Source organism: Schistocerca serialis, chromosome 2 (assembly GCF_023864345.2).
Source record: "Schistocerca serialis cubense isolate TAMUIC-IGC-003099 chromosome 2, iqSchSeri2.2, whole genome shotgun sequence".
Lineage (NCBI taxonomy): Eukaryota > Metazoa > Arthropoda > Insecta > Orthoptera > Acrididae > Schistocerca > Schistocerca serialis.
In genome coordinates, this window is record NC_064639.1 from 508,651,547 (window position 1) to 508,675,103 (window position 23,557).

A 23,557-nucleotide genomic window follows, 5' to 3' on the forward strand; every position below is an offset into this window, starting at 1 on the left:
ACTCGTTGACCACGATGACACCGAAACAGAGGACGACCGAAGAAAGGCAGAAATACTGAATTCAGTGTTCCGAAACTGTTTCACTGCGGAAAATCGTAACACGGTCCCTGACTTCAGCCGTCGCACGGACGCCAAAATGGAAAATATTGAAATAAACGATATCGGAATTGAAAAACAACTGCTATCACTTAGTAGCGGAAAAGCATCCGGACCAGACGAGATACCCTTAAGATTCTACAGTGATTATGCTAAAGAACTTGCCCCCTTTCTATCAGCAATTTATCGTAGATCGCTGGAAGAACGTTAAGTACCTAGCGACTGGAAGAAAGCGCAGGTCGTTCCCATTTTCAAGAAGGGTCATAAATCAGATGCGAATAATTATAGGCCTATTTCGCTTACGTCAATCTGTTGTAGAATAATGGAACATGTTTTGTGTTCTCGTATTATGACGTTCTTAGATAATACAAATCTCCTTCATCATAACCAACATGGATTCCGCAAACAGAGATCATGTGAAACTCAGCTCGCCCTATTTGCCCAAGAAATTCACAGTGCCGTAGACACTGGCGAGCAGATTGATGCCGTATTCCTGGACTTCAGGAAGGCATTTGATACGGTTCCGCACTTACGTTTAGTGAAAAAAATACGAGCTTACGGAATATCGGACCAGGTTTGTGATTGGATTCAGGATTTCCTAGAAGAAAGAACACAACATGTCATTCTTAACGGTTCAAAATCTGCAGATGTAGAGGTAATTTCGGGAGTACCGCAGGGAAGCGTGATAGGACCTTTATTGTTTACAATATACATAAATGACTTAGTTGACAACATCGGTAGCTCCGTGAGGCTATTTGCAGATGACACGGTTGTCTACAAGAAAGTAGCAACATCAGAAGACTCGTACGTACTCCAGGAGGACCTGCAGAGGATTAATGCATGGTGCGACAGCTGGCAGCTTTCCCTAAACGTAGATAAATGTAATATAATGCGCATACATAGGGGCAGAAATCCATTCCAGTACGATTATGCCATAGGTGGTAAATCATTGGAAGCGGTAACGACCGTAAAATACTTAGGAGTTACTATCCGGAGCGATCTGAAGTGGAATGATCACATAAAACAAATAGTGGGAAAAGCAGGCGCCAGGTTGAGATTCATAGGAAGAATTCTAAGAAAATGTGACTCATCGACGAAAGAAGTAGCTTACAAAACGCTTGTTCGTCCGATTCTTGTGTATTGCTCATCAGTATGGGACCCTTACCAGGTTGGATTAATAGAAGAGATAGACATGATCCAGCGAAAAGCAGCGCGATTCGTCATGGGGACATTTAGTCAGCGCGAGAGCGTTACGGAGATGCTGAACAAGCTCCAGTGGCGGACACTTCAAGAAAGGCGTTACGCAATACGGAGAGGTTTATTATCGAAATTACGAAAGAGCACATTCCGGGAAGAGATGGGCAACATATTACTACCGCCCACATATATCTCGCGTAATGATCACAACGAAAAGATCCGAGAAATTAGAGCAAATACGGAGACTTACAAGCAGTCGTTCTTCCCACGCACAATTCGTGAATGGAACAGGGAAGGGGGGATCAGATAGTGGTACAATAAGTACCCTCCGCCACACACCGTAAGGTGGCTCGCGGAGTATAGATGTAGATGTAGATGTAGATGTGTGGTGGCGCTCGGTCTGCGATCACTGACAGTGGCGACACGCGGGTCCGACATGTACTAATGGACCGCGGCCGATTTAAAGCTACCACCTAGCAAGTGTGGTGTCTGGCGGTGACACCACAGTGCACTTCACAAAACAGCCGGCCGGGGTGGCCGAGTGGTTCTAGGCGCTACAGTCTGGAAACGCGCGACCGCTACGGTCGCAGGTTCGAATCCTGCCTCGGGTATGGATGTGTGTGATGTTAGGTTAGTTAGGTTTAAGTAGTTCCAAGTTCTAGTGGACTGATGACCTTAGAAGTTAAGTCCCATAGTGCTCAGGACCATTTGAACCATTTGAACTTCACAAAACACACGAGAGTGTGCTGAAAACTATTACCACCGATTTTTATGTGAAAATTTTTAAAGCTTTCTAAATAAAACAAACTTTATTAACATTCTACATCTTACATCTTTATTCTTCATGTCTACATACTTATTTCTCGATATAGTCACCCTGGCGACAAAGATATTTCTCCCAACAGGAGACCAATTTCGCTGATACCGTCACTGTAGAATGTTTGTCTTTGTTGACGGAGCCACAACCTTTCCTCTCCTTGCACCGCTTCATCACTATCAAAATTAAGTCCTCGAAGGTGTTCTTTAGGTTTTGGAAAGAGATGAAATCGGATGGGGCCAAGACGGGAATGTGTGGAGGATGATCGATAACAGTAGATCCAAGGCGGCGGATTGTTGCAGATGTTGCAGTTCTCGCATGTGGCCTGGCATTGTCACGCTGAAAGAGCGGGTGCTCCATGTGTGGATGAACTCTTCTACAGTTCGAAAGTCGATTACAGCACGCTGTTTCTCACACGCGAGCGTAGTTTCATCGAAAACCGCCGTGGTACACACTACAATTCGGAGCCTTCTAGCGGCAGAGGGCTGTAAATATGTAGGCATAATTAATAAAAATGCAGAAAGTTAAAAACGATTGTTTTCGTTAAAAAGCTCTCAGAGTTATCACATTAAAAAATACGGGGGCATTACTTTTTTAACACGACCTCGTAACAGCCTGTGACTACACTGTCAATGAGGCCCCCAATGTTGGAATCAGTCAACCTATACAAAAACCTACATCGAAAAAATTGTGGAGATATGAAGTGAAATTATTACAGGACTCAGCTGTAGGCAAAGCGGGAGGCAAACTTTCGTTCATTGATAGAACGTTACAAATAAATGTCGTGTGACTAGGGCCTCCCGTCGGGTAGACCGTTCGCCGGCCGCAAGTCTTTCGATTTGACGTCACTTCGGCGACTTGCGCGTCGATGGGGATGAAATGATGATGATTAGGACAACACAAAACCCAGTCCCTCAGCGGAGAAAATCTCCGACCCACCCGGGAATCGAACCCGGGCCCTTAGGATTGACGTTCTGTCGCGCTGACCACTTTTTTTTTTTTTTTTTCAATCTCCTTTTGCTCGTTTTCGTTCGTTGCAACTGCTCGTTGCGGACCTCGCAAGACACCCGTTTCAGTTCTTCGTTGATCCATTAACTCAGATTTTTATTACAGAGGGCAGCTAACCCTCTGACAGAACACGCTGAGTTACCGTGCCGGCAGCACTCAGCTACCGAGGGCGGACGATAGAACGTTAAGAAAATGTAATTAGTCTACAAAGGAGATTGCCTACAAAAGACTTGCACAACTGTTCCTGGAATATTGATCAAGTGAGTGGGACCCATACCAAAAGAGAACAACAGGGGATATGTGAACTATACAAAGAAGGGCAGCAGGAATGGTCACAGATTTCAGAATGAGATTTTCACTCTGTGTCGGAGTGTGCGCTGATATGAAACTTCCTGGCAGATTAAGACTGTGTGCTGGACCGAGACTCGAACTCGAGACCTTTGCCTTTCCTCGAAAGATAGTCGCCAACGATTCTGCTAAAGCGTATTCACAAAATTTCAAGGAGCAGTGTTAAGCGAATATCAAATAATATTTTACAAGACTCTACTTAGCGCTCCCTTAGGAAAAGCGAGCATTAGAATACAGAGAGTCACTTAAGCAATCGTTTCTTATGCGCACCATAAAGTGCGAATGGAATGCGAAGAAGCGCTAGTAGCTGGTGGAATGATTTAAGTAGCCTCTGACATGCAGTTCGTAGTTGTTTGCATAGTATTAATGTATGTACACATTTACTTGGTAAGAATAAATTACCCGTACGCCTCTGTATGCGACCGAATTATCCTGGTTTAGGCTCCTGGTCGTTACACCATGTACAGCTTTCTGTGGCTATTTGCAAGCAACGCAGTTGTACACAGCAAGAATATATTCACGAAAACCAAGGATGGTCACTGCTTGAGGAAAGATTGGGATATTTCTCTCAACTTGAATATAATGTAACGTAAAGTACGTAAATGTAAAAAAAAGTTACAGTTAGTTCTCACTACATGAACTGTGACCAGTCATTGGAATCAGACAAAACTGTCAAGTATTTTGAAATATTTTTCTGGAGCGATTCCAATTGAAATGGTCAAATAAATTTAGCTGTAGAGAAGGAAGATGTCAGATTGAGATTCAGCAGGATAGCTTTAAGGAAATGTAAATTCACACAGGCGGTCCGCAGCTCGTGGTCGTGCGGTAGCGTTCTCGCTTTCCACGCCCGGGTTCCCGGGTTTGATTCCCGGCGGGGTCAGGGATTTTCTCTGCCTCGTGATGACTGGGTGTTGTGTGCTGTCCTTAGGTTAGTTAGGTTTAAGTAGTTCTAAGTTCTAGGGGACTGATGACCATAGATGTTAAGTCCCGTAGTGCTCAGAGCCATTTTTTTAGTGGCTGCCAACAACACATTTGTTCGATCAATTTTTAGCTGCTGCTCTTCTGTCAGGAACTCATCCGAAATTCGATTAACTGAACAAAATAGAGAGGTAACAACATGAATGAATGAAACGATTTTCATTAAATAGCATTTGTAATGGTGAATTGCCTGCTCTATTGAAGGAGATAAATATGGTTTTTTCCTTCCTGCAAAAGGGAAAAAAAACACAATGCATACGGCAAAAGGATCTATCTGCTGCCTTCTAAATACTGTTTGCTGTGTTTCTATGTCAATATTTTTTCTATTAAATACATGTCGTTGTTTTGAGATGTTTGGCTGACACTTTTCCCATTCTTTCACTTCTAAGCACTTTTCCATACATACTTTGTCAAGAACAGCCATTATGAACTCTGCTATTCTTGTGTTATATTCCTACTTTTTGTATCACGCTTGGAATCTCATAACTTCACCTATACCGTTCGCTACTTGGCAAAGCGAAGTGTCGCGTTCACATCCCGCCTTGTGCGAAACCAGTACCGTTTGATGTCGACGTCGCCTTCCATTCTGTTCTGTTCCACTTCGTTCAACTGAATTACAGTTTGAATCGACCTTAAATCCACATTTTCTTCAGGACAATCGACTTCCACCTACTGTTTTAATTGCTATTTCATTTCTGGCGTCAGATTGGCGATCCATGAAAATGGATGTAGCACCTGGCACTCAGAATCTGATTCTTTTTAGGAAGGCCAAATCTTACTGAAAAATTCCTTTTCGTGGTGTTTGATTTTAGTCAACACACACATTCCACCAAGCTTTCTCTTAGTTAATTCCTCTCGTACCCTAATCTTTCTTCTAATATTCCTACGATGGCAGTTACCTATCAGTAATCACCCAGCACCATAATGTCAGGTATGTCGATTACTGTTTTGGGCCGTCCTGCACGAGTGTCACCTTTAAAAGGAGTGAGATCAAGTTTGAATTTAAACTCCCCCCCCCCCCTCTCCCACCCCCTCCCCCTCCTCCATGGACCTATTTCTTAACTGTTGAAACTGAAGCAACTAACTTCTTAAACGCGTGAACCTTGAATTTTTCCCGTCGTTCTGAATATTCGATGATATTTCTGGAGTGCGGCCAGTCGTATCTTACTCATATTTCATCTGGGTTCCTGCTAGACATACTCAAGTGAGCCTCAACGGCATATCGTCTACCCTCTTCATCGAGTATTCAGTACAACCAGAAAATTTTAACATTGACAGCAGACACCTCTATGGGGATTTTTTTAATCCTTTATTGATTTTCAATTCCCCCACACCTGGGGAGTGGTGGGCTGACAGCAGCTTAATACACTGCTCTACAGCTGAGAGAAAAGTTAAACAAACAATGGTGAGAGAACAAACAATATATAAAAAAGGCGATAAAACGGTGACTTCGTTAAAAACAGTAAAATGGCGGAAAGAGGCGGAACGTAAAATACAAAAATATGGCTTTGACGATGCAGATGAAGACACACAGTAAGGAGACAGGCACAACTAAAAAACACGGTGACAGTCTGGTTTCTGTTCACATGAGATAAAAACACAACTAGCGACAGTATGGTGGCTGTTCGCAAACCTGACATGGGACGCACAACACTGAACACGCACTTAAATCAGCACTGTAGAGGCGGCACGGCAGCAGATGGTGAGGCTGGGGGGCACAGACCAATGAAGGGGAAAAAGGGGGGAGGAGAGGAAGGGAAAAAAGGGGGAACCGATTGAGGGAGGGGGGACAGAAAAAAGGGGGCCTGGGCAGACGAGAGAAGAAGTGGCAAAGGCAGTGGAGGGGAGAGCAAAAGGACTCGGGGGAGAGAAGGGAGGCAGAGAGAGGGTAGGTGGGGAAAAACAGGATGGAAGGGGGGGAGAGGAAGCCTGGGAAAAGGACAGAGGAAGGGAGGGGCAGATGAGGACCAGAGTTGATAGGGGGGATAAATGGAGGGAGAGATGGCATCATCCATGTGAGGGAGTCAACAGAAGCCACCTTGGGAAAGGAGATGAAGGGTGTAGAGGTGGAGGGTAGGGGGGACATAATGGCGAAGACGCAGCAGAGGGCGGGAGTTCTCTGCGGGGAAGAAATGGGATCATGCGTTATAAGACTCACCAAGATACTGAGAGGGCACCGTTGCTTGATATGCTTAGCCGATGTCAGTCGTCTACGGCTCATCTGGCGATGTCTGCCAGGAGCGCAGATAAAATATCGCGCATTGTAGTAGATCTCTGTACTCCCGAAACATCGTCGAAGTTTCTTACAAACACAATTTGATCGAAAGTATCTTGACATCCCTATGTAATGCGGAATTGGCCGCTAGATGTCACGAGAGGCTGATCCGCTAGTACAAAAGGAGACAGGGAGTATTGAGAAGCAGTAATAGAGAAGGGGGTTGCTCAGGAAAACTCAGTCGCTTAGAAAATAGGCCAGTCACTGGGTGGCACCTGACTAAGGAATCTATCAGAGACATTTCTACCTTTCTAAAATTGCCCAAGTCGGCTGTTGGTCATGTGACTGAGAAATGGCAATGTGAAAGAAAAAACGCAACTAAATCGAGACCTGGCAAACTTCATGTACTGATGGACAGGGACCGTCGAGTATTGCGGAGAGTGGTTATAAAAAGTTGCATGGCATCAGCTGGAATAACTCGTAAGTTTCAAAGTACTATCGGCAGTCCAGCTAGCACAATGATTGTGCGTAGGCAGCTCAAAATAATGGGCTACAGTGGTCGAGCAGGTCCTTGTAAGCCATACATTTATTTTGCCAGTGCTAAGCGACGCTTGGAGGACCCCACTGGACAGTAGACGACTGGAAACAAATGATGTAGAGTGATGAATCGCCCTAAATTTGTGGCAATTCGATGGAATTGTGTGGGTTTAACGAATGCTGGAGATCTTACCTGTTACCATTGGTAGTGCCAACAGTGAAGCACAGAGGAGGAGGTGCTGCGGTACAGGGACGTTTTTCTTCGTCAGAAAACTCTAAATGCGAAAGGATATGAACATATTTTACAGCATTGTGTTCTGCGTGCAGTAGAGGAACACTTCAGAGACGATGATGGTTTCTATCAGCATGAGAATGAGCCCTGTCATAAATCAGATGGTCTGCTGACAAGTGGACTGCCCTGCCCAGAGTCCTGACCTGAAGCCAATGGAGCACCTTTGGGATGAGTCAAAACTTCGACTTAGCTCCAGACCCCAGCGTCCAACATCAACACCTTCTCTCGTTTCAGCTCTTGAAAAATGAAGGGCTACCGTTCCTGCACAGGCATTCAGACACTTCACTCGAAGTGCCCCCAGCAGAGTTCAAGCCGCCCTTAGGGCGAAAGGAGGACACACCACAATTAATGTTCACTAATAGGTGTTCAAATGGTTCAAATGGCTCTAAGCACTATGGGACTTAACATCGGAGGTCATCAGTCCCCTAGACTTAGAGCTACGTAAACCTAACTAACCTAAGGACATCACACACACATCCATGCCCGAGGCAGGATTCGAGCCTGCGGCCGTAGCAGCCGCGTAGTTCCGGACCGAAGCGCCTAGAACCGCTCGGCCACCGCGACCGGCCACTAATAGGTGTCCGGATACGCTTGATTAGCTAGTATATGTTCACCGTCTATTGATGTATTTCTGTTGCTTTTTAACCATTATTAACAAGTTACTTCGTGACACTAAATCTAGTATATTGATTTCAATGAAATTCACATAACACAAATAAAAATATAAAGCACACCAGTGGTAAGACACAATCAATACCTTCACTACGCGATAACAACGGTGAAGTCACTGATGACAGTGACACTAAAACAGAGTCATTAAACACGGTTTTCCGAAACTCCTTTTTTTAAGCATATTTACTTGTAACTACTAACAGTACGAATGAGACTCTATGGGATTTACGTAACATTTTTTCCAAAATTGAATATTTATGACACTACTTCATTTAAGAAATTGATATATCTTTCAGAAAAAGCCTACTGTGCATATGACGAGTGAGCACGTGCTATACTAATAGAATAAACCTGTGGGTCAGAAGATTACTAGGTTGTTCTTCAATTCTTGTTTTGGATATTGTTTTCTAAAGCTTTGCGTGGTAATTCTGCCACACGAACACTAATTTTTTCCTAAACAGTAAATGCTTTGCTTGTTTTACCGCTCAGCGGCCACTTTTACACAGCTTCACTTTCTCTGTTATTTTGTTTTCGTTGGCTCTGGCCGCGGAGCAGTCCAGCGCAGAGCAGTGGTGTGCGGTCTCACTCGCTCCGCAGCTGCCTCTCTCTCGCTCCTATGCCGACACCAGCGACATTCGGTCACGTACGGGGTGCTGAACTGCACTGCCTTGCGCCCGCACCCGCGGGCCAAATTCTCGGATGAGCCTGTTCTAGATAATGGAGCACCTGACTAGAATAAGCCTTTTTCTTCAGTACGAAGTGCGAGGTTTGCCAAGCAGTGTACTTTTGGATGCAGTGTTCCCGGCTGAAATCTGCTCGATGACCTGACATAAGGTCTCCACAATCTCCTACAACTTCGACTGCCGCCCACAACGTTGCTCGTCGCAAACAATCCCACTTGTTGCCTAGACATTTAATGATTATCTCCTTTGGGGCTTCTGTATGGCAACATAGATGAAACCACTCTTGAACTTCAGTAAAGGGCAATGCATCGAGTCTCCAACTTATGAGACTGATTGTTTGTAACGTCGTCAGCATCTTCCAGATTAGCAGCAATAAAGAGACAAAAATTCGTGTTCTCCCAGAAGTGGCTAGGAACTTCTCGAGCACCCTGTATAACAGGAATTAGTTTAATTTTCCTGGAACCCCACGACAGAAATGAAGAAGTGATCCATGAAGAATTCTACACTTTGGACTTGAAAGTGCGAGGATTATTGCTAAGACTTTACAATTCCTGTGGTAGCCTACTGAAGATGTGTACTAGGATCAAGGAGGTGCAATCCAGATGCAGATTGGATTTCTGTGAAGTATTAAATGAGTGGAAGCTGGTGATTCTTGGGAATAGGTTCATATTGTTAACAACAAAATACATTCAAGAAAATGAATATTGAGAGGCTAGTGTCAGAGCTTCTAGAATCCTGAACAGGGAACGACAAGAAGTCCGTGAACTTACGCCACATATTGCTCGAACTACTCGTTCCTGAGCAGAAAATACCGTTTGTGAATGGGAAGAATTACCACAGAATGTAATGCTGTGTGTCAGATGAGAATGAAAATACCCGCAGTAGACTAATTTTCGTGCTGCGCTTTCACCTATTGCAGATACTGTTCTAATGGTAAATACAGCAGCATTCACTTTATGAAGAAGATCCTGAACATGCGCTTTCCATGACAGTTTACTACCTGTCCGAACACCTAGAAATTTGCGTCATTCAGACTTACTAATCATATGCTCATTCCCATTCCGTGCAATCAAAATTTCAGTTTTAGTTGAATTGAGTGTTAGAAACTGTAAAAACTGAGTTTTATTGATATTTAGCACCAATTAACTTTCGACAAGCCAATGACTTATGTCTTTAACTGCGGTATATGGTACGTTGCCTATTTTGCACTCATCGTTCTTCACTACCATCAGTAAATAGAAATATTTTAGAATAAACTTTCATATTAGAACGCATGCAGCAGACCCAGCACCGACCCCTGAGCCCCTCCCCCCCCCCCCTCCCCCCACATCCCGCTCCCCCCCCCCCCCAACCCACTTCACCAAGCCCTAATCAGACGCCAACTCATAGGTGTTCTCATTACTGTGGACAGTCACCTTTAGCTGTCTGTTCTTAAGGTATGAGGAGATCCATTACTGAAATACTCCTCTTATTCCATAATGGTCCAACATCTGAAGTAATATTCAATGATCCACACAATCAAACACCCTAGTTAAATCAAAGAAGGTGCCTAGTATTCGCAAATTCTTGTTTCATGCACCCAGTACAGTAGAAAAGACAATATGTACCGTTTCCAATAATTAAGCCTCTTCTGAAATCAAGCTGTACTTTGACAGAAAATTATGTGTATTGCAGCGATCAAATTCCCTCACATACGCAGCATTTTTTGATAGCTTTTGCATACACTGATGGCATAGAATGTCTAAAATTGTTTAGATCATCTCTTTATCCTTTTACTATTGAATAAGTTAATTTTTCATGGAATTGACCATTTCTAAAGGAAAAATTACAAATGTAGCTAAGTACTTGGCCAAAATATGCGGGACAGTGATTTAGAAGGAAGGAAAGAAGATCGGATTTAACGTGCCGTCGACGTTGAGGTCATTAGAGATGGAGCACAAGCTGGGATGGTGTCAAAAATGGGGAAGGAAATCGGCCGCGCCCTTTTAAAGGAACGATCCCGGCATTTTCCTGGAGCGATTTCGAGAAAGCACAGGAAACATAAATAGGGATGGCCGGACGCGGGTTTGAACTGTCGTCCTCCCGAATGAGAGTCTAGTGCGCTTAACAGTGATTCAGCATCCTGCTAGATACCCCAACGTATCCATGAGAGTACTTAGTTTTCAAGGACTTAATTCTTGACTCATTCTCCCCCTTGTCAGTAACACGGAGATATATTTCGGGTAGAAGTGTTTGAAAGCTTTTTCTAAGAGAGTTATATGGTTCCCTGCAGAAACTAACCTTTTTCTTAGTTCACCATCTATGTTCAGAAGGTGATCGTTAAATACTGTACATACTCGTATATCTGACTTATTGGAAAAAAAAAAACATTTTTGCTATGTATTGACTTTCTATCCTCGACCATATGCTATTGACCCGGCACTGCCTTCATGGCTGAACCCATGGTTTTAATTTTATCCTTAGGATTAGCTACTCTATTTGCATACTACATGCTTTTTGCCTTCCTAATGAGATTTTGAGGCACCTTACAGTACTATCCGTAATGGATTACTACAGCTCCTTTGTTACAATCCCTAACATTTTGATATAATCCCCACTTTGTTCTAGATAGTATCTTTTTCCCATTAGTTAGCCACCTAAGTCGCCTGTTAGTGCTAGTACCCGTATTAAACGTTTTAATGGAAAGCAACTTTCAAAAAACAAGAGAAATGTGTTGAGGAAAGCATTATATATGACCCAGTCACGTTGATGTGACCACCGCCTATCTTCGACGTCAACGTGCAGTAACCACCGACAGACGACAGGTGTCAGCACCAGCAGTTGAGGGTATATAAAGCGTGCGGGCCGGACGTGGAAAACAGGACGCACGCACTCCGCTGCTCGACTCCCTGCGGCTCACTTCGTTACTGTCGCTCGCCACTAGCCCAACGCCATGTCCGGACGCGGAAAGGGAGGCAAGCTGGCTGCTGTGGCCAAGTTCCTGCTCACGTTGGTGGCAGATGGCCGGGGCAACAAGAAGAATCGTAGCAGGCCGCAGCACAAGAGGCAGTGTTACTGCTGCCAGACGGTCGGGCACGTCGCCAGGACGTGCAGGGACACAGTCACGTGTCTGAAGTGTGTCAAGGTGGATGACACACGAGACTGTGACAAACCGCGACACATCGCGCCCACGTGCGTGACTGTGGTGGCGTGCACGCTGCAAACTCCCGCAGCTGCGCGTACCTGAAGCAGCAGACATCCACCGCCACAAGGGAGAAAGCGGTACACGGAGAAGAGGTTGCGGCCCCATCATCCCACTCCATAGGGGGAAATGGACCGCGCCATCAAGAAGAAGAAGACGGCGAGGCTGGAGTTTCGCCCATCGCCGCCACCGACGACGCAGTGGCTGCTCTCAAAGCCACAATGGAGGCAGAGAGGGCAGCCATGCAGAAGGAGCTCGTCGCTGTTCACCAGCAGCTTCAACAGCTGCGGGATGAACTTAGGTTGGTGCAGAAGAAGACACCCGCCCCGGACACCACCTCTACGGCAGGACGACAAGCAGAGGTGTATGTGGCGACGCAAACGGACGTCCCTCCAGAACCTGTGGCAATACAGGAAACCAGGGAGACGCCCATGGACGTAATGCCGTCTGTTCCTTCCCCGCCTTCCGCTGGGGAGATCAAGCTGCAGGGGAAACAAGACGAAGAGACCGGCAGGCCACAGGGGAAACAAGAAGTGATCCATTCCGACACCATACCGTTTCCAGGTACTACCAACATGCCGCAGGTACTGAAGAAGATGGCCGTCATGTTGCGGGACGGGCGCTACAACGCCCACGAGCACCCCTACCTCTTCGCGCAGGTCGAAAGGAAACGGAAGCCAACACTTCCACACAGGCCGTTCGAACGACGTGGCGGGTATCGACCAATCAGCAAAAAGGACCTGCACACCATCAACACGAACCCTGTCTTCACGCCGTGCGACTTGGACTTCATCCTGGAGGACGCAGTCGCCCGGTTACGGAAGGAGGTCTGCAATGGAGAGTGGAAGCTGTCAGCGGAGTTGGAGATCGCGATAAACAACATCATAAGTGACGGAAAGAAGAGTCAAAACGCCATCTCCCACCGCTAGCATGCCTGCATGCTGGCAGTTAGGAACCACCACAAGTACAAGCGAGGGTAAACCACAACGCGAGGCATCATCAACTCAAACCGCAAGGAGCTAAGGAGGAACAGTTGTTAAAAGCTTCAACGCTCACACCTCGGGCCAAGGTAAAGGCCCGTCTGTTAGCGTCAGCGTCGGCGTCAACGTAGAAAACAGTAAAGTCGTTGTCGTGATGTGGAAACGGAGCGATATACACTCCTGGAAATTGAAATAAGAACACCGTGAATTCATTGTCCCAGGAAGGGGAAACTTTATTGACACATTCCTGGGGTCAGATACATCACATGATCACACTGACAGAACCACAGGCATATAGACACAGGCAACAGAGCATGCACAATGTCGGCACTAGTACAGTGTATATCCACCTTTCGCAGCAATGCAGGCTGCTATTCTCCCATGGAGACGATCGTAGAGATGCTGGATGTAGTCCTGTGGAACGGCTTGCCATGCCATTTCCACCTGGCGCCTCAGTTGGACCAGCGTTCGTGCTGGACGTGCAGACCGCGTGAGACGACGCTTCATCCAGTCCCAAACATGCTCAATGGGGGACAGATCCGGAGATCTTGCTGGCCAGGGTAGTTGACTTACACCTTCTAGAGCACGTTGGGTGGCACGGGATACATGCGGACGTGCATTGTCCTGTTGGAACAACAAGTTCCCTTGCCGGTCTAGGAATGGTAGAACGATGGGTTCGATGACGGTTTGGATGTACCGTGCACTATTCAGTGTCCCCTCGACGATCACCAGTGGTGTACGGCCAGTGTAGGAGATCGCTCCCCACACCATGATGCCGGGTGTTGGCCCTGTGTGCCTCGGTCGTATGCAGTCCTGATTGTGGTGCTCACCTGCACGGCGCAAAACACGCATACGACCATCATTGGCACCAAGGCAGAAGCGACACTCATCGCTGAAGACGACACGTCTCCATTCGTCCCTCCATTCACGCCTGTCGCGACACCACTGGAGGCGGGCTGCACGATGTTGGGGCGTGAGCGGAAGACGGCCTAACGGTGTGCGGGACCGTAGCCCAGCTTCATGGAGACGGTTGCGAATGGTCCTCGCCGATACCCCAGGAGCAACAGTGTCCCTAATTTGCTGGGAAGTGGCGGTGCGGTCCCCTACGGCACTGCGTAGGATCCTACGGTCTTGGCGTGCATCCGTGCGTCGCTGCGGTCCGGTCCCAGGTCGACGGGCACGTGCACCTTCCGCCGACCACTGGCGACAACATCGATGTACTGTGGAGACCTCACGCCCCACGTGTTGAGCAATTCGGCGGTACGTCCACCCGGCCTCCTGCATGCCCACTATACGCCCTCGCTCAAAGTCCGTCAACTGCACATACGGTTCACGTCCACGCTGTCGCGGCATGCTACCAGTGTTAAAGACTGCGATGGAGCTCCGTATGCCACGGCAAACTGGCTGACACTGACGGCGGCGGTGCACAAATGCTGCGCAGCTAGCGCCATTCGACGGCCAACACCGCGGTTCCTGGTGTGTCCGCTGTGCCGTGCGTGTGATCATTGCTTGTACAGCCCTCTCGCAGTGTCCGGAGCAAGTATGGTGGGTCTGACACACCGGTGTCAATGTGTTCTTTTTTCCATTTCCAGGAGTGTATCTGACGCCCAAAAGCGCATGATCATTGGTTTTCGGGCCAGACGTGGATGCATTTCCAAAATGGCTTCTTATGCTGCTGCTGTTAAAATATACCGTGCATAGCAGAACGGCGCTATCCGAAACCGGCACCAAGGCAGCTGTGGTGCACCTCGGGCCACAAATGAAAGGAGTGAATGACTTGTACGGGCGAATCGACATGGAGCTGTTAAACAACTGACGGCTCAGATGAACCAAGGAGGTAGAAACAGAGCCTCCTCAACGACCGCTCAGCGAATGTTGCTGCATATGGGCTTCTGCAGCAGGTGCTCGTTTCATGCACCCCTGCCGAGTGGTGTTCATCAACGACTAAGGCCGGAATTTGCACGACAGTACAGCGCAACTGGATGTCCACTGAATGGTTACAGGTGGCGTTTTCAGACGAATTGTTGGAAGGTTCTAGGCCGGTGGAGGGAGCGTGCTTGTGCAAAAGAGGATACTTCTCTCGTGGAAAAAAGCTGTAAAAGTCATCCAAAGTTTTACGCACAAGAAAGCGGTGTTTAGGGTGGATATCGCACTGCAGGTCAATCAACTCTAGTTGAAACACTTGTGAGACGTCCTGTACCCGAAGGGAAAATGGGTGAACAAATATATCTTAGGCAGGTTCAAGCTCACATATCTCCAAAAGTCTGTTTTCAAACTCTTCTTGTAATTCGCAAATGATTTGAACATAATCTGAAAAGTCCACACCTTCTTTAACGCTGTCTAATGCAGGGAAGTGCCCACAATACTCCTCGCGCAACTGATTTTCCCACAAAATCAGTTTTGTTTTGAAATGATTGAATCGCCTGCACTAAATCAACAACAGAGTGATTTTCGCCTTGGAGTGAAATGTTCAAAGTATTTAAATTACCAGTTGGTCATTCAAAACAGCCAATTTCGCCACCCACTTAGGATCACGAAGTAATTCTTCTGGACGCCCTTTCATTTCCAAAATGGTATTGACTTAGTCCCTCGAGGAGAAAAACTGATGAAGCACCTTCCCTCTGCTCAGCCATCTTACTTGTGTGGTAGCGGACGTTCGGGTATTCCGCTTCGATATCAGTCAGAAATTCTATAAACTGGCGATGTGTGAGTCCATGCGAGCGAAGATAATTAACCGTTCGAACAACTGTCTCCATAACATTTTTTATGTTGACAATCTTCGCACAAAGTGCCTCCTGGTGTATCAGACAATGGAATGCAGCGAATAAGGAACAGCCGACTTCAGCCATTTTGGACCTGACGTAATCCAGGAATCCAGTGCGTTTCCCTTGTAGCGCATGAGTTGTTACCCGGTCAAGCGTTCCCGTTGCAAACCCATTGGCTCGAACATGTTTTCCACGGCTAGAAAAATATCCAAACCAGTGGTTGTCTTTTAATGGTGTAAGGCCGGGTAATTCCTCAGTGACACGCAGATTTTCGTCGACACCCCGAATGAATATGACGAGTTGAGAGATGTCTGCAACGTCCTTAGACTCTTAAAGAGCGACAGAAAATGAGACGAAGTTAGCCGCTCTCTCAGTTATTTGCTGCTCGATATCTGAGGCCATATGTTCGACTCGGATAGCAACAGTTAGATGTGAAAGAGCAATTTTTTTTTCAAATTTTTCGGTGGGGTCTGCTGGACAAATTACAAGCCGCCGAGTCAATCAGGCTATCCATGATGAGATTCCCAGCCGCAAATGGATTCCCTGCTTTCGCAATTCGCAGCGAGCATTTGTAACTTGCGCGCAAACTTAGCGCACCTGTTTCCTGCTCCTACCACAGAAAAAAAACTTACAATTAATTTTGTGCAATCCTGTTTAGTCTCATTCACTGAAACCCAAATAAAAAACTAACAAAAAGATTTGTTTTAGGTGCGTTTTCCCCAGTTCCTCTGAAAAGCGAACATAGATCCTAGCAAGAATAGCGAAATGTGGTCACAAAATAAATTTTTATCTATTAGAATATTTGCGTTTTAATTAATTGAAAACATAGATCAAACTGCAACAATTGTTTTCCTATCAATCAAAACACAAACGCACAAAAACAAAGAATGACAACGACACTTTGCTGTCCGAGAGAGTGTTTGTGACGGCTTTTCAGAAAGTGACAAAAAATAGTACACCTGAAGTTTTTTCTTATGTCTGTAGGGCGCTATTTAACGCAACCCAAATATAAAAATTAACCGAAAAGAAATGTTCCTTGTTGCTGACAATCTGATATTCGATAACTGGCACATTGCTAAGTGACATATCAGATTATAAAATATAGTTTTATTTATTATCAGTTCTTCAAGCTATATAAAACTTTTATCCATCCTGGATTTGGAACACTGCGACTGTCTTGTTAAAGGTTTCAGGAATTACTGCAACCAATCGCCGTTTTTTCTTCAATTTTTATTTATTCATGACCGGTTTCGAATCGCCTGGCGATTCATCACCAGATGATACAATTTAGTTTGGAGTATTGTGGTGGTCGTGCATCTGTGGCAAATACAGAGACGGGAAAGTGAGCACTGTATGTGGAAAGAATATTATGATTGTAAGATTAATTTGATGGTATTATTCACTATTTTTATTCTTGTGGCAGGCGCTGCTCTGGAAATCATAATGTGTGCTTACCAGTATCGTTAAACATCAAGCGAAACAGGCACTTTTCCACCGATGGCGACTCCCACATACTTTACGAAATATAAACAAACCAAAGAGTGTGGTTGTTATTGTCTCCAAAGAGTTTTGTGGAGGCAGAGAAATTTCTTTGCTCATTTCTCTCCCCCCCCCCCCTCTCACTCTTTCCCCCTCCCATCCCTCTTCCCCCCTCCCCCCAACCCCTCCCCATATGTGTACTATCCTGTATATTGAGCAATGAGAACATGCCAAACATAACTTCACTACTAGAAATATTGTCCTAAACACTTTGCTGTAGATTTTGTAAATAGCATAAGAAAATTTTGCAATGTAAAAACACAATAATAATTTTTATAAAGAAAGTAATGTAATAAAAATATATATTTTATTACGAATGCCACACAAAACGAAAAATGAGCAAAGAAAATTCTCTGCCTCCACAAAACTCTTTGAAGACAATAACAGCCACACCTTTTAGTTTGTTTATATTTTGTAAAATATGTGGGAGTCGCTCTCGGTGTAAAAGTGCCTGTTTCATTTGATATTTAACGATACTGGTAACCACACATTATGCTTTCCCGAGCAGCGCCTGCCACAAGAATAAAAACAGTGAGTAATACCATCAAATTAATCTTACAATCGTAATATTATTTCCACATACAGTGCTCACGTTTTCGTCTCTATATTTGCCACAGATGCACGACCCCCACAATACTCCAAACTAAATTGTATCATCTGATGATGAATCGCCAGGTGATTCGAAACCAGTCATGAATAAATAAAAATTGAAGAAAAAACGGCGATCGGTTGCAGTAATTTCTGAAACCTTCTTCAAGCTTTGACTGACGTTCCTCTTGCGACAAATTATCGAATTTATCTTTGTGACAGGTATTAAAGTGCGTTCATTCGTGTACCTTTTTCATTTCGTGAGTTTCCGATGACATACTGAACATGTGGCATGATTTTCGACAGCAGTACGAAAGAAATTAATTTCCCACTCGGGTTTAAATAGCGCGGCCGCGCCGCTCCTTCTCTTTTTTTGTCTGCTGCTGTGGACCATCCATCTCGTTCCACTGTAGCCTTACGTCTGTTGATTACAGCTTTGTGTCGTATCAGTGCTCTTGACCGCTGCTGGCACGGGTGTCTGTCTTCCGTACGGAGCGTGCGTACAGCGGCATTGTGATGCGCAGCGGGCGGTCCGCACGGTCAGCTAAGAGACACGGCTCGGCCACTGCAACAACGTACGAATTCGCCCGGGGCGCTGGCCTCGGGCGATCGCTCCAGTGGCACAGTTGGACGAGCCTGGCCTAGAACCTGAGGACTATGCAGCAAAAATGGCCACCTGCTAGGATTTAATAGAAGCAGTAAACAATGAACATTTGTTAGCACACGTCCGGTTCAGTGATTAGGCTGTCTTTCATACTTTAGCCTCATCAGCTGTCATAACAGCAGGATATTGGCTGATGAACAACCACACATCGCCATGGAATTGGGAAGTAAAGCTCCAAAAGTAAACGTGTGGCTGGGCCTCACCTAACAGCGCATTTATAGTCTATTGTTTTTGCTGAAGAAACTATCTGGTCAACATCATACGTAGACATGCTTGAACAATGCTTGCCAACAATGTTCGAGATTCGGCGATGTTTTGATAAGACGGCGCCCCAACGCAATTTGTACAGACTATGCATATCAGGTTACCTTCCATTAGGAACGTGGGTGCACTCAGCGACTGTGATACGATTTACAAATAACAGAGCACAGCAATCAGTCGTCCTTTTTTGTAGGTTTTATTTGGCAAATCTAGGTTTCGGCCAGTGCCTATCCACTATCAAAGCATTATTTAATAGTACCAAGGCATGTCAGTTCCTTGTTGTTCGGGCGTCTGTCACGGTTCTTTCAAGACTAGAGTAGTCTCAGACAGGCACCCGAACAATACGAAACTGACATGCCTTGGTACTATGGAATAATCATTTGATAGTGGCTAGGCACTAGCCGAAATCTAGATTTGCCAAATAAAACCTGCAAAAACAAGGACGACTGATTGCTGTGCTTTATCATTTGTAGACTATGCGTAGTTACCGCAACGATAAGCTCCCAGGGTGATGCATTGGATGAGACTTACCACAGGCAGCTCGCTCACCTAGTGTAACGCCCTTGGATTTCTTTGAACGGGGTCACATCGAGAGTCAGGCACACAAGTTGAAAACTGGATACAATGGGAGTCATACAGCCAACCAGTTGCAAGTCAAAAGATTATTCAAACCTTAACCTAGGTTTCGACAGATATAAACCTGTCTTCCTCAGAAGAAGTAATAACAAGTGTTACACATGAAAAGAGAAATGAAGGTACAACGCTTAGTCAACACTAAAATGGTCCGTACAAATGCTGTGGCATAACCATAACGGTTAGTCAACAGTAAAAACCATCCATGAAAACTCTAAGGCTATGTGCATCATATACATGACGCACGTAGCCTTAGATTTTACATGGATCATTTTTACTTTCAACTAAGCCTTATTGCTATGCCATAGCATTTATATGGACTATTTTACTGTTCACTAAGCCTTACACCTTCGTTCCTTCTTTCATGTGTAACACGTATTGTTACATCTTCTGAGGAAGACAGATTTATATCTGTCGAAACGTAGGTTAAGGTTTGAACAAATTTTTGACGTGCAACTGGTTGGATATATGATTCCCATTGTATCCATAATTCTACAGCTACTGACCGCGGCCACGTTCAAGATTTTAAAGGTGAATATTAGGGATTTGCAGCACGAGCGGCAACGCATTTCAGTAGCGGTGCGTACAATTACCCCAGCAATGTTGCAGCGTATGTTCAGGTGTACTGAGGAGAGGTTGCAACTATGCTTGCATATGTAGGATGTCGAATGACAATGAATTCATTGAGTTACGATGTCTTCTCCTATGTTATATTCATATTCCTTCACGCTGAAAACATGTAACTGGAATTGAAGTGTTCCTTCCCAGAAACGGTTAGTTGTTGAGTATGGTAACAGATAGTCACAGCTTTTCATCTGCATAGGATTCATCTACATTTTATTTTATCGATGTTAATTTCACGTGCTGACTAATTCCATGGCCGTGGAGATTTGCTCCTCAATTTGGTCCTATGGAACTAGATGTATAACAAAAATAAAAACAAATAAATAAAGAAACAAACGAAAAGTTAATAACGTAAGTTAATTTTTTGATGGTAACAGTTAGAAGTTTCCATCCACCGCTCGTAACAGAACTTGCTGTAATACAACCGGATGTACATGTACAAAGGGTACTAGGAAAGTTTTGCAATACGACGGAACAATAAGTTGCAAGAGGCTGATTGTTGCTGTGTTCTGAGATTACTTAATACTTGCATTGTAGCCGCTGTGTCAAGTCTGTGGGCGCAGGCGCTCACTGGCAGGTTTGGTTTGAAGTGCTTACTATGGCATCGTGGCCACGAAGTGAGATTCGGACAGTTTTGAGATAGGACTTCGCGCGTTGTTTAAACATAGACCACTGCTTTGAAAAAAAAAAAACTCTCGCATTCGGTTGTGTGTGTCCACATCGTAAAACTATATTCAGATGGTACGGAGAATTCCAAAGAGGAAATTTCACTCTGGAGGACGCTGAGAGGACGGAAAGGCCACGATCATCAGTTACGGAGAGAAACATTGATGCTGTCAGGAAAATACTAGACGAAGACAGGCAAGTGACCTATAAGCAGATAGAGGATACCTTAGGACTAAATGCATCAGCAATTCGTTCGATTCTGTATTATCATTTGTAAGTAAAGAAACTTTGTTGTCTCTGGGTGTCGCATAGACAGGCGGGGTTGAGTTGGGTTGTTTGGGGGAAGAGACCAAACAGCGTGGTCATCGGTCACAGCGGATTAGGGAAGGACGGGGAAGGAAGTCGGCCGTGCCCTTTCAAAGGAATCATCCCGGCATTTGCCTGGAGCGATTTAGGGAAATCACGGAAAACCTAAATCAGGATGGCCGGACGCGGGATTGAACCGTCGTCCTCGCAAATGCGAGTCCAGTGTGCTAACCACTGCGCCACCTCGCTCGGCTAGACAGGCGGAAAAGCAGATGACACGACATGTGACTTGCTGCTGGGAGATGTTAAAGAAGTTTCCTAAGGAACAATCTCAGTATGTGACTGACGGATGACGGTACTTGGCTGTGCTATTATGACGTGCCGACTAAGACTCAAAACAAACTTTGGATCTTTGAAGACGACGATACACCCGCAGCTGTCAGAAAATCCCGATCAGAAAAAAAGAAAATTATAGCTGTTTCTTTCAAATCGAGTGGAATTGTGGAGCGTGTTGTTTTGGACACACAAAAGACAGTCACAGCTTAGTGATACGCTGAGCAGTGCCTGTCTTTGAAGAACCTGCGGCTGAAGTCAAGAATGGACACTTGGTTCCTCCATCACGACAACGCTCCAGCTCAGCGCAGCACAGCGGCGTGCATCGGATGTTTGCAGGGTACAGGACTGAAACTTCTTGAGCACCCTCCTTACAGTCAACATCTTTCCACTTGTGACTTTGCACCGTTCCTGCATGTGAAAATGGAGCTGAAAGGAGTGTGATTTTCAAGTGATGAGGATCTCCTGAGGGCTCAGGACAACAAGTGTGCCTTACTCCCTACAGAGTAGGCGTCAGAAAGAACAGACCACTCAAGACGATGGGCAAGCTAGGCAGTGCACAAGGATAGGTCCAAATGGGAATAGGTGTGCGGGGAGTCAGAAAGGAAAGTGGGTGCACCAGTGTTAAGGCAGAAAAGGTTGAGTTGGTTAAGAATGTCGGCCAAGAGAGCACCTCTTTGGCAGGCCCTGGGAGAGCCCCAAAGGGGATGACGCGCATTAAGTCACCGAGTAGCAAAAACGGCGGAGGTAGCTGCCCAATAAGCTGAAAGAAGTCAGCCCTGGTGACATCGAAGGACAGAGGTACATAAATGGTACAGAGGGAAAAAGTCAGATGGGGAAGGAAGAGGCGAACGGCAACAACTTGAAGACGGGTAGTCAGGGAGATGGGTTGACTATGAAGGTCATCTCCTATAAGCAGCACGCTGCCCCCATGAGATGGGATGCCGACCTCAGGGCGAAAGTCAAAACGAATCGATAAGTAATGTGGAAGCTCGAAGCGGTCTTGAGGGCGCAATTTCGTTTCCTGAAGAATTGGTGTAGGGACTGGTTTCGGAGATTGAGAGGTATATTCAGTGTGGTGGAAGTTACTTCCAAAAAATTAAATAAATAAAACTGTACTGCAAAAGTTGCCTAGTACCCTTTTTATTGCTCTGAGAAGTGACTGCCAGAGGTGGTGAGAGGTGAATGCCCTTCACAGCAGACGCCGGCCCAGTGGCGCGCGGTCTTCCTCATCTCGGCGGCGATGGCGGCCGTGCCGGGAGCTGTGTACGCGCTGCTGGGGGACGCGGTGCGCCAGCCGTGGGACCAGCCGCCCGCGACACCAGCAGACGCGGCGACCAGCCGGGAAGTGGCCCCACTCCAGCCAGGAGGACACGGCGCGGGCCAGTAGGGGGGCAGCCGGCTGGCGGATCCGCTCTGCGAAGCTGGCCACTGGAGGCGGGCAGCGGGGTCTCAGCAGTGCCCTTCGCTATTTCTCCATACGCAGCTTCTTTGGTGTTCACTGCCACGTCGCTACTCGGTCATACGGCCAGCACATCTTTTGATATACCCACCACGCACTGAATTTACTATCTCATATTCTAAATGCAAGGAGAGTTGAGTAAGCTTTAACACCCTTTTTATTGTGTGAACGGTTAGGATATACAAACGAGTTGTTTGGCAAATGATAGCACACAAAAGAGCACGAAATTCTGTTGCAAGGTTAACACTCATGACTTCTGTATCAACCGAGATACTTAAGCAAATACGACCACTTTTTCTTTAAAAATATGGATGGATACACAGGGTGGTCCATTGATCGTGACCGGGCTAAATATCTCACGAAATAAGCGTCAAACGAAAAAACTACAAAGAACGAAACTTGTATAGCTTGAAGGGGGAAACCAGATGGCGCTGTGGTTGGCCCGCTAGATGGCGCTGCCATAAATAAAAACGGACATCTTCATTTTTTTGAATAGGAATCCCAATTTTTTATTACATACTCGTGTAGTACGTAAAGAAATATGAATGTTTTAGTTAGACCACTTTTTTCGTTTTGTGATAGATGGCGCTGTAATAGTCACAAACATATGGCTCACAATTTTAGACGAACAGTTGGTAACAGGTAGGTTATTTAAATTAAAATACGGAACGTAGGTACGTTTGAACATTTTATTTCGGTTGTTCCAATGTGA

General features: G+C 45.6%; 1 protein-coding gene across 1 annotated transcript in view; it reads left to right on the top strand.

Moving 5' to 3' along the window:
• Positions 1–22,773, top strand: part of LOC126456157 (vesicular glutamate transporter 3-like) — a 176,683-nt gene extending 153,910 nt beyond the window's left edge. Inside the window, 1 exon segment of the mRNA XM_050091911.1 lies at positions 22,582–22,773. Coding sequence (XP_049947868.1) covers positions 22,582–22,773 — 192 coding nt within the window.
• Positions 22,774–23,557: the final 784 nt, after the last annotated feature.